The 17,512-nt window shown below is 42.1% G+C and overlaps 2 protein-coding genes across 4 annotated transcripts in view; one reads left to right on the top strand and one right to left on the bottom strand.

Annotated features, from left to right (window-relative positions):
• Nucleotides 1-6,915, bottom strand: part of Fam126b (family with sequence similarity 126 member B) — a 59,185-nt gene extending 52,270 nt beyond the window's left edge. For both annotated transcript variants that reach the window (XM_028885768.2, XM_028885784.2), the window contains exon 1: nt 6,820-6,915. The gene's annotated coding sequence lies outside the window, so the exon portion shown is untranslated. The remainder of the gene's footprint in view (nt 1-6,819) is intronic.
• A 106-nt stretch (nt 6,916-7,021) lies between these two features.
• On the top strand, nt 7,022-16,192 carry Ndufb3 (NADH:ubiquinone oxidoreductase subunit B3). Of its 2 annotated transcripts, none has more exons than XM_028885752.2 (3): nt 7,022-7,291; nt 10,765-10,924; nt 15,910-16,192. In XM_028885752.2, the coding sequence occupies exons 2-3, from the start codon at nt 10,767-10,769 to the stop codon at nt 16,064-16,066; spliced, it is 315 nt and encodes a 104-aa protein (XP_028741585.1). In that variant the 5' UTR covers nt 7,022-7,291; nt 10,765-10,766; the 3' UTR covers nt 16,067-16,192. The 2 variants fall into 2 exon arrangements, with proteins under 2 accessions (XP_028741585.1, XP_028741575.1); XM_028885742.2 differs by having other exon boundaries at nt 7,031-7,307.
• The last annotated feature ends 1,320 nt before the right edge of the window (nt 16,193-17,512 follow it).

Below are 17,512 nucleotides of genomic sequence, written 5' to 3'. Positions count from 1 at the left end.
CCCATAAACATAAAATAAGCTGTAAAAATTTAAAAAGCTGTTCAAAAGTTGTACTACTTCTTTAAAAAGAGAAAAACTGACTCAGATTTAAATTTGAAGAAACGCTGATATAGCAAAAGTTAAGGCTGACTTCCATGATCCCATTTTTCTAATTCATAAAGATCTTAAATAAATCCTTCATACTTGCCATTTAATGTCTTTGCACTTGTGTTTTAAACTTTAAACTATTTTTACAATTATTTATTTTGTGTGTTGTACGTGTATGGGTCACACACGCCACTGTGTGTGTGGAGATAAGGGAACAACTTTCAGGAGCTGAGTCTCTTTCCCCCTTGATGTGGGTTTGGGGGACCGAGCTCAGATCGACAGGCCTCCTCAGATGGACAGGCCTCCTCAGATGGACAGGCCTCCTCAGATGGACAGGCCTCCTCAGATGGACAGGCCTCCTCAGATCGACAGGCCTCCTCAGATGGACAGGCTTGCAGGAGACAGCCTTCATCCACTGAGCCATCTTACCTCACAGACTTACACAAAGGATTACATAAGACAACATTATAAAATACAAATATGCCAGGTTTCATTGTCTTTAATAAAAGACCACCTGACAATCCAGTAAGTCCAGTACTGGGTATACATCCAAAGGGAGAGAAATCAGTATTGAGAAACACTGGATCTGCGCTTCTTGCAGTACTAGTCACAATAGCCAAAAAAACAAAAGCAGTTTAAATGTCTACCAACTGCTGAATGAATAAAGAAAATGTGTCATATATATAACAGAGTATTACGGAGTTAAAGGATGAAATCTTGTCATCAATGACAACATGGATGAACCTGCAGTACATTGTGTTAAATGTTAGTTACAGAAAGACAAAGACGATCTCACTCTTACATAGAATCTTAAAAACTGGGTTTCATGGAAACAGAGAGTAAAGCAGTGGTTACAAGAGGTTGGGGGGGATATAAGGGAGGGACAGGAAAAGGTCAGTTACAATTCTGATGCTGTTCATAGTGAGGTGAGTGCAGATAACCGCAGTCATCTATATTTCAAAGAAGCTAGGATTTTCAATGTTCTCACCATATATACAAAAGACAAATACTGGAGGAGTTGAGAAAGCTCACCTCGATTTGAATGTTACAGAATGTATGCATGTAATATATATATATATATATATGTGTGTGTGTGTGTGTGTGTATATATATATATCTAAAACATCATATAGTATCCCAGAAGTATATATAACTATGTGCCGATTAAAAAAATAAAACAAGCCAGGCGGTGGGGGCACACACCATTAATCCCAGCACTTGGGAGGCGGAGGCAGGCAGATCTCGGTGAGTTCAAGACCAGCCTGGACTACAGAGTGAGTTTCAGGAAAGGCTCCAAAGCTACACAGAGAAACCTGTCTCAAAAAAACGAAACGAAACAAAACAAAAAAATCAAAATGAGGCAGGTGAGATGGTTCAGTGGGTAAAGGTGCTAAGTACTAAGTCTGACAAGCTAAGCTCAGTCCTCAGAACCCATATGGTAAAAGGAGAGGACCAACTCCCCAAAAGTGGCTCTGACCTCCACACATGTGAGCCACACATACAAATATACACACTAAGTAAACCAAGTGCTTTTTTTTTTTTTTTTTTTTTTTTTTTTTTTGGTTTTTCAAGACAAGGAGACAGGGTTTCTCTGTGTAGCCCTGCCTGTCCTGGAACTCTCTCTGAAAACCTGGTTGGCCTTGACCTCACAGAGATCCGCCTGCCTCTGCCCCTCAAGTGCTGGGATTAAAGGCGTGCGCCACCACTGCCCAGCTAATGAAATGTTTTTTAAAAAAGATAAAATAGCTGGGTTTGATGGCACATAGCTGTAATCCCAGCACTTGAGGGATTGAGGTAAGATCGGAAGTTCAAGGCCAGTATTCAGGACATGAGATCCTGACTCAAAACTAAGTAAATGATAAACGAGAAGAAAAAAACCAGTAGAACCAAGGATATCTATGAGATGTCTCAGCGGGTAGAAAGTGCTTGCCATGTAAGCCTGAGTTTGATCCCCTGGAACCCACAGGGGAAGAGAACTTCCAAGCTGTCCTCTGACCACACACACACATCCCTGCCAAAAGCATGTGTGCATAAACAGTAACAAATTATTTTTCAAAGACCAAAGGATTACTTAGATAAAAGATATATAAATAAAATCTTGAATGTTTTGTTTCTTGATTGTTTTTGAGACAGGGCCTCACGTAGCCTAGGATGAGACAATCTCAGACTTGCTGCAGCTAAACTCTGGGATCACAGGTGTATGCTCCCATGTCTGGTTTATGATGTACTAGAAATGGAAGCTAGCCAAACATTCTACCCGACACAGCTACATTTCCAGTCTCAAAATGTTAAAGGAAACATTATAAAACCAAGTATAAAGCATGCTTGTAATTCCATCATTCAGAAGGCAACAGCAAATCCAGCTTGGACTACTAGCGAATCCCCATCTCAAAATAACCCAGAAGCAAAAGCAAACAACAGCCAAGATAACATCAGGATTCCAGCTTCAGTACATTAAAAAGATGATAAAAGAGAAAATACAGCCAGGTGAGGTTAGCGCCACCCGTGATGCCAGCACTCTGGAAAGGGGAGGATAATTATGAATGAATTCATAGCCAGCCAGAGCCACACAGTACTACCGGTCTCAGAAAAAAAGGAAGCAGGGGGAGAAAGTCACGTGATGGACAATGAATTAACTTAAAGTTTTCTGAAGGGTACAGTTACTCTATAACAAAATGACCATTCGGTGACCCACCTTTACCGGTCAATGTCAGTGCCCTTTACCATATTCTGTGACTATTATTTTGGCAGCTAATCCTCAAACCTAAAAATTATTATAATTTTGTGAATACTTAAATCACACCACTTTATATATTACATATCTGGATTTATACTCCTTCCCATTTACTTCTTTTCATACTTGTCTCCAAATAGCCAAATCTTGAAACATTAGTTCTAAAGTCCATGAATTTCTAAACTTGACCCATGTTATGGTCAAAAGATTTGCAATTCTAAGTTTACTACATATTATTGAGTGAATATTGTTCATATATCAATCTACATAATTATATCAAAGTTCCACTGAAAACTGTTTAATCAAGTAAATGTGCAATTCTTTTTTAAATTTATTTATTTATTTATTTTGGATTTTTGAGACCGGGTTTCTCTGTGTAGCCCTGGCTGACCTAGAACTCACTCTGTAGCCCAGGCTGGCCTCTGTACTCAATCCTCCTCCTGCTGCCTCCCAAGTGCCTGATTTAAAGTCGTGCACTACCACCACCAGGCTAAACTTGCAATTCTTATTTCCCAATTTTAATTTAATTCAAGGACACTATAGCTTTCTGACACTAGGAAAACAAAATAAGTAACTACCTGTGCAAATTAATTAGTACAGGACTAATCTGTGAAAGAAATTTGCTTGACTTATGGAAAACAGTTAAGTGCCAAGTAAAGACTAATTCAAACCAAACCATTCAGCACATCTTTATCTTTGGCTGGAAAAGCTGCCCTAGCTGTGACATTAAACGAAAACAGTTTATCGAGCTATAAACTACTGGGAGATCTGGCAGCTGGTTCACTCAGCTAAAGCGGCTGTTACTGGCTCATACCACCAAGTGACAGAAGCGGAACTAGAGCAAAGATTCTAAAGTGAAGGAAGGCCAGATACAAACCAAAGCATTCAGGGATTTCTTTTTCCTTGCAAAATGCATCTACCTCCTTTATACCAAGATTCTAATGGGAAGCATAGATAAAATATATGCATGTGTCCCCTTTTTTAAAAACTAAAAAAACCTTCTGGACTATTTTTGAGATACCTCTATCTTCACAGAGAATTCTCAAAGTAGGTCTGACTCTTTTGTGTGTACTGTGTGCGTGTATGTGGTGTGTGGCTGCTGTATGTGGGTGCACACATGGGCGGGTGAGTGTGCAGGTGAAGGTCAGAGGTTGATGCCACTGTCTCCCTCACCCACTCTCCACCTTACATACGCTGAGGCATGCTCAGCTGACCCAAGGCTTGCCAGTTTGATTAGTCCAACAGCCAGCTTGCACTGGTGATTCCGTCTCTGCCACCTAAGCGTTGGGATTATGGATTGGCCACCAACGCCCGTCTGGCATTTACGTGGGTCCTGGAGATCCCTTTTTGAAAGTACTATATTAACAGCAAGCATAAGAAACGGAGCTGGAAAAAGGGATAAGCTCATCAGAAGGCTGGGGCAGCAGAGAACTGTATAAACAGTAGGTGTAAACCATCTTCACAGATGTCTGGCCAGCACTCACTGGAACCCACTCTATTACATTTTAGACACTGAGAAGTATCCAGTTCCTGTAATGGGAAAAAGTTCATGGTCTACTAACCAGGTAAAAATGTAAAGGAATCTATTCTGGGGGTGGGGAAAGGAAACAAACAATGACACACATTAAAAGAACAGCAAAGTACTGTTTTGTGTAGCTGACAATACAACTTGGTCCAGGCTTCTGCCTATGTTATATCATTTTAGTTTTTAATTATGTAGTACTGTGTTTTTCTATAATAGAGCTTAGTCAGGATGAAAATCATTCTAGAACTTAATACACTACAACATATTTGACAAAGAGATGCCAAAGCTGTATACTAGTCGCAATGAAACAAATCCACACTGCCTATTAAGACAGCTTTTGGGACTGGCTGTGGTGGCACAGGCCTTTAACTCCCAAACTTAGGAGGCAGAGGTGGGTGGATATTTGTGAGTTCAAGGCCTGCCTGGTCTACATAGTGAGACTGGAAGAAAAAAAAAGACAGCTTAAGAGTTATATTAAAAAACAAAACTTTCAAGATCAATTTTGAAGCAAGCAATATTTCCTTACAATCATTACAATCAATGTTTCAAATTACTTACAAATAGCGTTGACACAGAAATCACAATCTCTTACGATTTACAAATAATCATCCAGACGCTATTAGATGATAATTTGGGATAGTGTTTCTTAAACTATTTGGTAATTCCCTACTGCCTGTTCGATTTCTGGCATTCTACAATGACACCTACTGGCCACTGAAAATCAGCCATTAGTTCTCTAAGATAGCTAGAGTAGGCTGGTTACATAAGAGAAACACACAGAAACACACACTCTCTCTCTTAAATCAACCTACCTAAAGGCAAAGATTTTTTTCCAGGTATAGAAAGCATTAAAGCATTCCACCTAAAGCAAAAATATGAGTTTTCTTTATGACTAAGATAGCATTATTCTTGTAAAAAGATAAAAGACAAGAAATGAAACACAAATATTTTTAAATTTTACTTAAAGCACTAACAAATACCTCAGTGCGCTGGACATTTCAAAACAAATTCTAACTACCCATTTCTTTTCAAATGATATTCTGAGAGGAAAAAACCCCAAATTCTCATTTTATATGTACTAACATAAATGACCAATAGTAGGGGAAAAAATCAGATCTTAGAAAGTTTTCCTGACATGTAGTTCAAAAACAAGCCCAGAAAGACACTTCCTGATACTACATTTATCTTCATCTTCTAACTTGAAGGCAGCATCTCAATCAGTATACATTTCAGTAATTTATAGTGCTGCTTTTAAAAATATTTTCCCGTCTTTTAAGGTTAGTTTTCCAATGAGTTACAAAATCAAATGCCCTTCTACAATACACGCCGACAGGGGTTTGTTTCTCTTGGTATTGTATTTCACCATTCAAACGGTGAATTTAAAAGACTTCTCAAATCAAAATACTCTTTAAATTGTAAATACATTTTTATCTAAGTCTAAGACATTGAAAGACCTTATTTTTTAAATCTAAGAAACAACTCACAACTAGCTTCTCAGACTTAACAAAGCAAATCACTTAAAAAGATGACAATCCTCTGTTTAGATTCCCATCTTATTTTCACAGTCTTTAGCATCCAAACATTGGGGGTAAGTTGTCTACCAACTAATTCACCGCTCCCTTTCTGATGTGCATTTACCGTCCTCTATAGATTTGTAAGGCTCCCTCCCCACTTGTCTGGGGGTTAGACGGTCTATCCGTTTTGAGCTGCAAAGCAGCAAATTCGTGTACTACGAATACTAAGGCGTTCATCCCAAGCTAACGTCGTGTCAGTTTCTCAACCCAAGTCCTTATTTGGGATGAGCGCTTCGTGACTACTCTTGCCTCCATGCCCTCCGCCTCCTCCGGAGCCTGCCTGGGTAGAACACACTGAAGCCACCAATAACAAGAAAGTGTTCGCAGCTATCAATGGGCTGCAAGGGCTCCTCTCTCACGAGGGTCGGTGGAGTTGTTTGGGACGATCATCGCCCGGGGTTACATAATGAATGTACAGCCAGCCACTAGTTTCCAGACCTGACCACCGAGGCATACCTTTTCTCCTCCGCACCGCTCCCTACCCCAGGAAGCGGCCCTCAGAAGCAACAACCCCTAGGATTCCACTCAGGTGCCCTTCTGCCGCCTGAGGCTCCCTGCAAGAAATCCCTTCAGCCCCCCCACCACCTGTGCCGTGCTCCCGCCTCAGCCCGCGCCACCGACACCCTTCACGCCCTTGCGAGCCCCCCCAAGTCGCCCCCCCCAACACTCGGCCCCGACCCGCCTCGGCAGCCGCCTTCTGCAGCTCACGACCCTCCCGACGAGCTGGCTCCCGGGTCCGCCTTGCAGGGCTCGGGGTCCGGCTGCCGCCTCTCCGGCACACCTTCGTCAGCTCCCCGGGCTAACCGCGTCCGCAGCCGGAGAAGAAAGCCCTCCTCCTCCCGCCCCGGCACGGTGCGCGACGCCCCCCCGCTGCACCCTCGGACGGCTCCGCCGCCTACCTGTCACCCCGCAGCCTCAGGCTTCCGACCGCCACCGCCTCCCGCAGCAGCCTGCCAACTGCAGCACAACAACCAGCCCTCTCATTGACTGGGCCCACGCGCTTAACAACAGCCGCTCCCATTGGCTGGGCCGCGGCCTTGGCCCGCCCCCAGCCCCACCCCCTCGGTGCGCCGCCGAAAGATTCCGCCCGGGAGCAAGGGAAAAAACACAGCTTCCCTACCCTTCTCCTCCTCGGCGCCGCCTAGCCCGGTCGGCTTCCGGGCTGGCAAAGCGTGGGACACACACGATCACACACTATCAACTCCCAGGCTCCTCCCTCAGGTCGTCTCTACCTTGTCTGGGGAGCTTTGCGCCCGGACCGGAACGCTGGTACGATCTCCTCCGCTTTCCTGCCGTAAGGAACTCGAGGAGGCAACGCGTCCGTTTCCGGTTGGCTCCAGCTGGAAGGTTGAACTTTGAGTGTCTTGAGAGGTCAGATTGCTGTCAGGTAATTTAGGGAGTTTGGTGGGAGACCTCTGGATGAGGAATAATCGAGGCTGTGTCCAGGGACGTGCAGAAGGGAGCGAGCGTGCTGAGAGGGAGCAGCGCAGGCCGGGAGGAGGGGAGCGCGGCCCCCCAGTGCAGCGGAGCGGAGCGGAGGCGGATGGAGGATGCCCTGAGAATTGCTGTCGTGAGAGTTAAATCCCAAAGATGCCCCCTCACCCCCATCCCCCGCCGCCGCCGCCGCCGCCGCCACATGCAATTGTCTCCTCGCCTCCTGGCTTCTGGGGTTGTATTTGGATAAAGAACAGCCCCCCCCCCCATCCGACACTACTTAAACTAGAAAAAAAAAATCCAGCGAATGCCTCACAAAATCACGTCTATTGCATATTCCTAGGGTTGAGGATTGGGGTCCTAAAGCAATAGCATTTCATTTGTCTTTATTTTCTTAGGTTTCTATGGTCACCTCAGTTTCTGAGTGAGGGAAATTGGAGTGATAGACTTGAAAGCCCTTGGTAAACAGTAAAATTACATGTAGTGGAAGTAACATTCCTTAGGGAAAGTAAGTCAACACTTCCTGTGCTAGAACAGGCCACCTTTAGCGGAGGTTGATCATCCGTCTAACTAATAAGTTGACTTCTGACATAAGCAGAGAGCGTTTACATTCTCTATAATTATCTGTTCGTTCTTTGTTGAATTTATTTCCTTACTGTTCTTAAATGAGTAGTTCTAAAAGTGAAATAATTTGCTGTCGTTGAGTCCTCAATGCATTACAACTCATTTCCCCCGTTGTATGAGGAGAGAACCAGTTCCTTTAAGTTGTCCTTTAAGTTGTCCTCCGACCTTTACGTGGGCACATGCACACCCAAATAAATAAGGCTTTAAATAAAGATTCTTTTAAAAATAGGAACTGGGCTTATGAACAGGTGTGTACTCCTAGCACTTGGAAGAGAGAGACAGAAGGATTGAGTTCAAAGTCATCCTTGACTACATATCAAGTTTGAGGTCAGACTGAATTAGATAAGACTGTCTCAAGTAAATGAAACAGTGTTCATGTAAGATGGGGTGGCGCCTATCCCAGTGATAAAGTTATATGTGTTTCATTCAGAAAAAAGTCTGATAAAACATATTCCTTGTCATATACATACAGAAATTTCTCTCAAGTAATGATGTCCAATAGAAATGTAATGGAAGTCCCATAGATAATAGTAAATTTTCTAGCTCACACTAAAAGTAAAAACAATATCATGTAATATATTAAACATATCCTCATTTAAAGATATACTGGGAAGCCAAGCATGGTAGCATGTGTAGCATACACCTTTAGTTCTAGCACTCAGGAGGCCAGAGGCAGATGGATCTCTGAGTTCAACACCAGCCTGGTCTACAGATCAAGTTCCGGAACAGCCAGGGCTACACAGAGAAACCTGTCTTGCGCACACTCTATCATTAATGAACTATTCTATATTTCATACTGTCTTTAAAATGTTTGTATTTTATATATATAATATATACACATATATTCTTTTCATAAATATAAATACTAGGTCTGTGTTTATGTTTTATAAGTTTTATAAGATTGAAAAAATACATTCAGGGTTGGGGATTTAGCTCAGTGATAGAGCACTTGCCTAGCAAGCACAAGGCGCTGGGTTCAGTCCTCAGCTCCAGAAAAATAAATTAATTAATTAATTAAATAAAAAATTCATACACACAGATACTTCCAAAGATTCTTTAGTATTTTCTTATAATTGATTTTATAATTTGCTTTGATACTTGCTACTCTTCCAGAGGACCTGAGTTCACTTCTTAGCACCCACACCAGACAGCTCACACTCACTCATTTTATTACTTCAGCTCCAGGGAATCCAAAACTCTCTCTGGCCTCGCTCCCGTGCATCACACACACACACACACACACACACACACACACACACACACACACACAATCTTTTAAAAAAGAATTTACTTTGAAATTTAAATTAATTAAAATTCCCAGTTCTTTAGCTGTATAGTCACATTCCAAATGTCAGTGGCTACCTAACAAAGAACACAGATCCAGGAGAGGAAGTGGTGGCTGTAGGTATTCAAATTTTTTTTCCCCTGAGACAGGGTTTCTCTGTATAGCCCTGGCTGTCCTGGAACTTGCTCTGTAGACCAGGCAGGCCTCGAACTCAGAGATCCACCTGCCTCCCCCCCTCCCCCCGGCTGCCCCCTCCTCCAGTGCAAGTTTTAAAGGCATATGCCACCAGACCCAGCAAATGTTCTATTTTCTAGGTCATGCCAGTTTTTTCAGAACAGTTGTGCTCAGTCATAGTCTTACCACTTGGATGTGAAAATGGAAGGCACGCTACAGTGTGTTCTCTGCATTTCTCAGTCTTGCAAGGTTGATTTTTTTTATCCTTGTTATGTGAAGAAATAGAAGTCCAGAAAGATGAAGTGAGTCTCTTGAATTTGTAGCTATTAGTGGTTCAAAAAATGATAATTTTAAACTCTTCCATCAAACATTTGAGATTTTATTGTTTGATTTATGGCTATTTTGAAATAACAGTAATCCCAGCACTCCACAGGCAGAGGCAGGAGGATCTCTGGAACTGAGTTTCAGGACAGCCACAGCTACCCAGAGAAACCTATCTTGAAAAACAGATGAAAGGTGGGGAGAGGGAGTTATCTAGGTGTTTTTAGGAGAAGGCTTCTGAGACTAACATGCAACCTTGAAATACTAATTACAGCATTGACTATCTTCTTATCTTCAGGAAGTTACTGCTTAGAGTCTCATTGCCTTCATCTATAAAAAGTGGTTTGCTTGTTTTCTATTTTGTTTTAATTTGGTTGGGTTTTGTTTTGTTTTTTCTCGTTTGTTTGTTTGTGAGACAGAGTCTCTCTACATAGTCCTGGCTGTTCTGAAATTCACTATGTAGACCAGGCTGGCCTAGAAGAACTCAGAGATCTGCTTTCCTCTGCCTCTGGGATTAAATTTGTGAGCCACCAGGTCAAGAAAAAAAAAAAATCTGTATTTTTAATTTAAATTCAAAGTTGTTTAGGAAGCAGTACAGTTAATACCTATAAAGTCTCATGTACCCAACACATAAAGGCTTAGTAAGTGTTACTGTTACAATAAGTAGTAAGCAGGTATCTGAGTGGTGGGATTACTCACTGTTTATATTTCCATATTTTGTATATGTGTATTTCCTAACTGTGAGCATACACTAGTTATGCAATAGTATGATTTTTTTTTTTTTTTTTTTGAGACAAAGTCTCATTATGTCACCCTGGCTGGCCTGGAACTCACAGAGCTCCACCTGCCTCTTCCTCCCAAGTGATAATAACTTATAAAAGCTTTCTACTCAGAATTTTCAGGTATTTATCTTTTTTCAAAACACTCTTGAACTTGAAATGTAAACATCAAATTGGGTCTTGGATATCTACAACCTCTGTCTCTCTCCTTTACTTTTTTCCTATAGACATGGCAGCTGGGCATGGACATGATCACGGACACGGACATGGTCATGGTCATGATAAGTTGGTACTTCCAGATTACAGACAGTGGAAAATAGAAGGGACGCCATTAGAAACTGTCCAGAAGAAGCTTGCTGCACGAGGGCTCAGGGATCCCTGGGCTCGGTAAGATGAGTCTAGAAACGTCTTCTTGTTTTGAAGTGACTTTTATTTCTTTGTATACTGGGACAGGGAGGCTGGCGTGATTCTGCCACATGCAAGCGTGCAGATAGAGACAATTCAGGGGAAGCCTCTCCTTCCACTCTGTGGGTCCTGGAGGTAGAATGCATGTTGTCCTCTGTACCTTTACCTGCTGAGCCATCTTGCTGCCCCGAATCTAGTGGTTTATGAGTTTAGAGAGTCAGTATCTTGCTCCATTCCATGTTATGAAAAATGGCTTTTTGTTTTTGTTTTTCAAGAAAGGGTTTCTGTAGCCTTGGCTATCCTAGAACTCTGTAGACCAGGCTGGCCTTGAACTCACAGAGACTCACCTGCCTCTGCCTCTGGAGTGCTGGGATCAAAGGTGCGTGCCACCACCGCCCACTGAAAAGCAGCTTCTTAGCTTTTTTTGTGTCCAGTACAATTCACCCATTTTAAAGTTAACTCATTATAATTTTGCTAGTTTTCACAAATGGGCAGTTATGGAATCACTACTGAAATCATGCAGAATATTTCTGTTAGCCCAGAACGTTTGTGCCTTTTGCAGCTGCTGCCAAGGACTGGCTCCTGACAACTCCTGCTGCTTCTGTCTCATTTTCCCTTACTAATAATACCTTCTACGTTAGAGTCCTGTGGGTGTGTCCTTCATCCTAGCCTTCCTCTTAATGTTGTTGTTTTCGGGGGGGGGGGGGGCTGAGTTTTCTCTTTCATTGGTTTTGTTTTAAGTACCAAGGTATAAAACCCATTCTAGAAAGCCCATCTTTTGCAGCCCAACATAATACTTTTTTATACTTGTTTTTGTTTGTTTGGTTTGTTGGTTGATTTGGGTTTCTTGAGACAGGGTTTCTCTGTGTAGCCCTGGCTGTCCTGGAACTCACTCTGTAGACCAGGCTGGCCTCGAACTCAGAGATCGGCCTGCCTCTGCCTCCTGAATGCTGGGACTAAAGGTGTGAGCCACACGTTTTGTTTTCCACAGTAGCTATTCAGATTATTTTCAGCTCTTGGTTCTTTTTATGAGTGAAGTTGCTACAGCTGTTCACAAGTCTGTCTGGACATTTATTTTCATTTCTCTTGGATAAACACCTAAGAGTGGGATTTCTGGGTTATCTCATAAATCTATGGGTCTCTTTATAAAAGCTGCAAACCATTTCCTAAAGTGGTGGTACTGCTTCGCATTCCTAGCAGCAGTGGATGAGAATTTCAGTTGCTTAATGTTCTCATCAGTACTTAGTGTTTTCAGTTGTTTAACTTCAGCCCTTCTAACACCAGGCATGGTTGTGCATACCTGTACTCTCAGCCTTTGAAAAGGAATGCAGGAGGATTGAAATTACAAGGCCATCCTCAGTTATTATTTATCAAATTGAAGGCTGGCCTGGGCTACATAAGAGCCAATCTCAAAAAAAACAGTCCAAGAGATGAAGCCCTTCTAATAAATAGGTCAGCAGAACTTTGGTGTGGCTTCACGCCCCTTCCGTGAACGCTGATGATGATGTTAATTATTTTGTGTGTGTATCTGGTTTCTGGTGCAACGTATCCTCAGGTCTTTTGACCTCTTCTTATGAGTTGTAACAGTTCTTTATAATGTTTTCCCAGAGTATATGTCGGTATATAACTCATCTTTTCATTTCCTTCATGTTTCATATTATGAAGTAATTATGAAACAGTAAATTCCCAGTTAAGTATTTTTTCCTCTTGCCACTGTTACTTTTGCGTCTCATCTAGGATTTTATCCTATAAATATTTTCTCGAAGATTTTTTTCAATCCTTTTGAGCAGGTAAGTGTATAACTCAAGCCAGGCTCAGACTCTTAGTTGTCCTGTCTCCTAAGTACTGGGTTTGCAGGCAGGTATCATCACACTCCGCTTACGGTCTTCCTGAACTGAGGTGTGGTGAATCACTTTGAGTTAATTTTTTTTATTTACAAAAAAATTTTTATTTGCCTTTGTATGTATGGGTATTTTGTCTGCATGTATGTCTGTGCGCCACATGTGTGTTATCGGCTATTATTTTACTTTTTGGCTCTATACTTTTTTGGGGGGGCCACCACCCAGCTCTCAAATAATACACACGGAGACTTATTATTTCTTATGAATGCTGGGCCTTAGCTTGGCATGTTTATAGCCAGCTCTCCTTAAATTATCCTGTCTACCTTTTGCCTCTGGGCTTTTTCCTTTTCTTACTTCTGTATATCTTACTTTCACTCTTACTCCATGGCTGGCTGTGCGGCTGGGTGGATGGTCCCTAGCATCCTCCTTTCCTTGTTCTTGATCCTTCTTCTGATTTCTCCTATTTATCCTCTCTGCCTGCCAGCCCCACCTATCCTCTCTCCTGCTTCACTATTGGCCGTTCAGCTCTTTTTTAAACCAATCAGGTATTTTACGCAGACAAAGTACACAGCTTCACAGAGTTAAACAAATGCAACATAAAGGAATGCAACACAATTTTGCATCATTAAAAGATGGGTGGTGGTGGCGGCGGCGGCGGCGGCGCACGCCTTTTAATCCCAGCACTTGGGAGGCAGATGCCGGCGAATCTCTGTGAGTTCAAGGCCAGCCTGGACTACAGAGTGAGTTCCAGGAAAGGCGCAAAGCTACACAGAGAAACCCTGTCTCGAAAAATAAAGAGAGAGAGAGAGAGAGAGAGAGAGAGAGAGAGAGAGAGAGAGAGAGAGAAATGTTCCACAGCATAATCAACTGTAATACATTGTAAATAATAATCCACAAGACGTGTCTGGTGCCTGCAGAGGTCAGATGAGGGTGCTGGGTCCTGAGACAGGGGTTACAGACTCCTTGTGAGTGCTGTGAATCCAGCCTGGGTCCTCTTGAGGTGCAGCTCCTCTTCACTAAGGAGCTCTCTCTCGCACCCAGAGTTAGTCTTTGTTTCATTTGAAGAAAGAAGGGAGACAAATGTTATCTGTGGGTATCCAGTGGGTTCAGACCATTTATTAAAAGATTATTCCCAGTTGAATTACTTTGATAAATATGTCAAAAATCAATAGACCATATCTATGTGGTCTATTTCTGGACTCTGTCTCATCTCTCTGTTCTGTGTGTCTACATTTAGGTCTAATACCACAATCTTTAATAGGATAGTATAAGATCTCCAATTACCTTTCATTGGTTTAGCTATTCTGGGCCTTTTCTTTTTTCTTTCTTTCTTTTTTTTTTTTGCCTTTAAATTTTAGAATGTGCTCATCAGTTTCTACAAATAGCCAACTTGGATTTTAATTGGGATCTAACTCACTATTTCACAAAAATTTTCAATGTGAATCTTTTCCATGTTTTATTGAACTCACATCAGTTTGGAGATAATTTATGCCTTTATAATAATGAGTCTTTTAGAACACATGTGATTAATTACTTTTTGAACCTTTAAGCATTATTTTCTTGAATTTTATACATATCTTGAACATTTTGTTGAATTTATTCATATTTCTGATACTATGAAGTGGTATTTTAAATCTCAATGTCTAGCTGTGTTGTTGACAATTAAGATTGTAATTAATTTTCACATACTGACTTTATATTCCATTCATTATTTAGCTAAATTTTTGCCCTAGTAAATCTTTTTGTACGTCCTTTACATTTTTCATTGAATAATGATCATTTTGTCTACAGAGACAGCATCACTGTGTCTTTCTTAAACTGTAAACTTCCCTTTTTTTTTTTTAAATCAGTCTTGCCATATTGTCCCAGCTTGTTCTGTTCCTGGTTCGGCTCCTTAGCTGGACTGGAAAGACTTGCCAGCACCCATGCTTGTTAGTAGCGCTGGGTGATCTGATTGACTGAGGGGCTGGTGATAGCTTTTTTTTTTTTTTTTCTGTGAATGTGGTGAGTTACTTGTATCGATTTCCAAATACTAAACCAATCTTGCTTTTCTAGGCTGAGCCCTGTTTCTTCATGATAAATTATTTTTGTTTGTACATTGCTGGTTTTAATTTCCTAAAATTTTGTTCAGAATGTGCAACAGACCCAGTATGGTAGCGCACACCTTTAATCCAAGCACTCAGGAGGCACAGGCAGGCTGATGGCTGTGAGTTCCAGGCTAGCCTGGTCTAGTCCCAGAGTTCCAGAGCTCCACAGCCAGAGCGACTTCTAACATCTTTGTGTGGTTTTGGCATCTAAACTAGTTTGATTTGTTTCCATATGTTCTAGTGAGGCACTAGAGGCATTTTTTTTAAGTTACTCTTTTTTTGTTCCCTATAAAGTGATTTTTCCCCCCACTAATTTAGATTATCTATGCATTTTCTCGATATAGCATGGCTTTCTGTTTGCCTCTCTGTTCAACATGGTCAGAAGAAGGAACCAGAGCAGGAGGGCAGTCTTCTGAAGCGCAGGCTCTATGACAGGGAAGGCTGCAGCCTCGGAGAGCAGTCACCTTGTCAGGGTGCATCCTTCTGTGCCAGGGTGTGCTGCACATTAGCATGCTTCGTACTCACGACACAACGTAAGCAGTCAGCTCGGAACAGAAGACAGCTTCATAGTTTCTATGTGAAACTTAGTCATATATTCTTAATTATCCTCGGCCACAGAAATATTCCGACTGTGACTTAGTATAAATAGTCTTGCTCTGAACTAGCTGTGCTGGTTCAGTCCTTAGAGCTCAGGGGGCTGAAGCAGGATATGGCACAGTCGGAGGCCCACTTGGCCCGGAGAGTGAGACCCTGTAGAAACCAAGCAAAGAAAACAGTGCTGGGCTCAGTGGCCCACACCTTTAATCCCAGCACTTGGGACACAGAGGCAGGGAGGTCACTGTGAGGCCAGCCTGCTCTAAAGTGGGTTCCAGGACAGCTAGGCTACATAATGAGACTCTGTCTCAAAAAAACAAAAAACACAAGAACAAAACATACTAATGTAGCATTTCAGTATTTAAGAAAGAAGAAGATCAAATGTATTTGGCTCAGTGAATTAACGGGAATTGCACGTGATCATCATTTTTCTTCTCTTTTTCAGCAATGAGGCTTGGAGATACATGGGCGGCTTTGCAGAAAACGTCTCCTTCATGAGCGTGTTTTGCAAAGGGTTCAAATGGGGATTTGCTGCATTTGTGGTAGCTCTAGGGGCTGAATATTTGCTGGCCTCCCCAAATGATGATAAGAAGCATCACTGAAGACAGCACCTGGAATTATCTTGCGACTTCTCTCTCGTCAACCTAAGATTTCCTCACTCTAGCATCCATGACTATATATATGATTGTCCTTGAAAGAATGGTTTAATAAAGTAAGGAAAAACTTTGTTTTGTTTTGTAACTCTTAAATAAAATTAGAAAGAAAAATTTAATGTATGTACCTATAATCCCAGCACTTGAAAAGCTGAGGAGGAAGGGTCATGAATTCAAAGCTAGCTTAAGCTACATAGTGAGGCTGTCTCAAAAAATAAATAAGAAATATGCACATATATATACATTATATATATATTAGATTTTGTTTGGAATGGTGGGTATTGGATGTATTCTGCGTGTGACAGGCAGTCACTAAATCTAACCTAAGAAATGGATGTGTTCTAAGAGGGCTTTTTTTAATGACTTGAATCCAGTTAGCCTGTATGTGCATAGATGTGGAGTTGTCTGCTGGAGCTTAGCACAATTTTCCAGCAGCACACAACACCACCCCTCCCTCCCCGCAAAACCATGACTCTCTCCCCAGGTCAGCCATCGGTGGCTAGTACTTTCTTGGCTACAGTTCGAGCCCCATGGGCCCCCAGTGTCCATGGTGGAATGGTGGCTGAGTCTTGCAGGTACCCACAGTGTGGCAGCCATGTCACATCCAGAAGACAGCTTTTCATTGCACTCTCTGCTGTCCTATTCCTGCATTGCTCTGTCCCTCTCTGCGGTACTCCCTGAGTGTGTGTGTGTGTGTGTGTGTGTGTGTGTGTGTGTCTGTGTCTGTGTGTGTGTGTAGTGTTGGATAGAGATGTCCCGTTCAGGCCTGAGCACTCAACGGTTATTTATTCTCAGCATTTTGACCAATTAGTCGTCTTTATATTGGTTGCTGCTGGCCACAAAGCAAGCTCTGGCCCAGGTTGAGAGGGAAGATAATCTGTGAGTACAAGTATAATTATGTAAAAGGCAGTTTGACCAAGTGACCATTTAGCAAAACAGTGGTAGGACGTTCTCTCCTGGGGCCTGTGACCTCCTGAGCCATGGACGTGGCAGGGCTTACCGTCCAAGGCCTGAATTCCCTCCTGTGGAGCAGACCTCAAATCCAGACAAGTGATGGGATAACAGTGGCCACATCTTGCTGGTCAGGTCCATCTCCTAGCATGTAGGGTCCAGTTCTGGGTAGGACCACTCTCTTTTCTCCCTCAGCTATCTGCCTCCAGGTTTTAAAATTGGAGTTGGTCTTACTGTTTGGAGGGACATACCCCATCCATTTTCTGGTTGATGATCCCTATGCATCATGTTCATTTCTTCATTAATCCTATTTTCTTAATCCTCACTGTTGCCATGTTGAGAAAAAACTTGACACTTTTTAATAAATTGGACATTTTCCCCATGTTAAATCTTCAACATTAAGTCACTAGTTAAGATTAAGAGGCTGGAAAGAGCTGAGCAGTG

This window comes from Peromyscus leucopus, chromosome 13 (genome assembly GCF_004664715.2).
Source record: "Peromyscus leucopus breed LL Stock chromosome 13, UCI_PerLeu_2.1, whole genome shotgun sequence".
In the NCBI taxonomy this organism is placed as follows: Eukaryota; Metazoa; Chordata; class Mammalia; order Rodentia; family Cricetidae; genus Peromyscus; species Peromyscus leucopus.
This window is presented reverse-complemented; position numbering and strand designations above follow the sequence as displayed.

Excerpts from the sequence above, each read along its gene's own strand:
- Ndufb3 (XM_028885752.2), top strand. The coding sequence starts at position 10,767 with ATGGCAGCTGGGCATGGACATGATCACGGACACGGACATGGTCATGGT. Across the intron at positions 10,925-15,909 it reads CTCAGGGATCCCTGGGCTCG|CAATGAGGCTTGGAGATACA; the intron begins GTAAGATGAGTC and ends TCTCTTTTTCAG.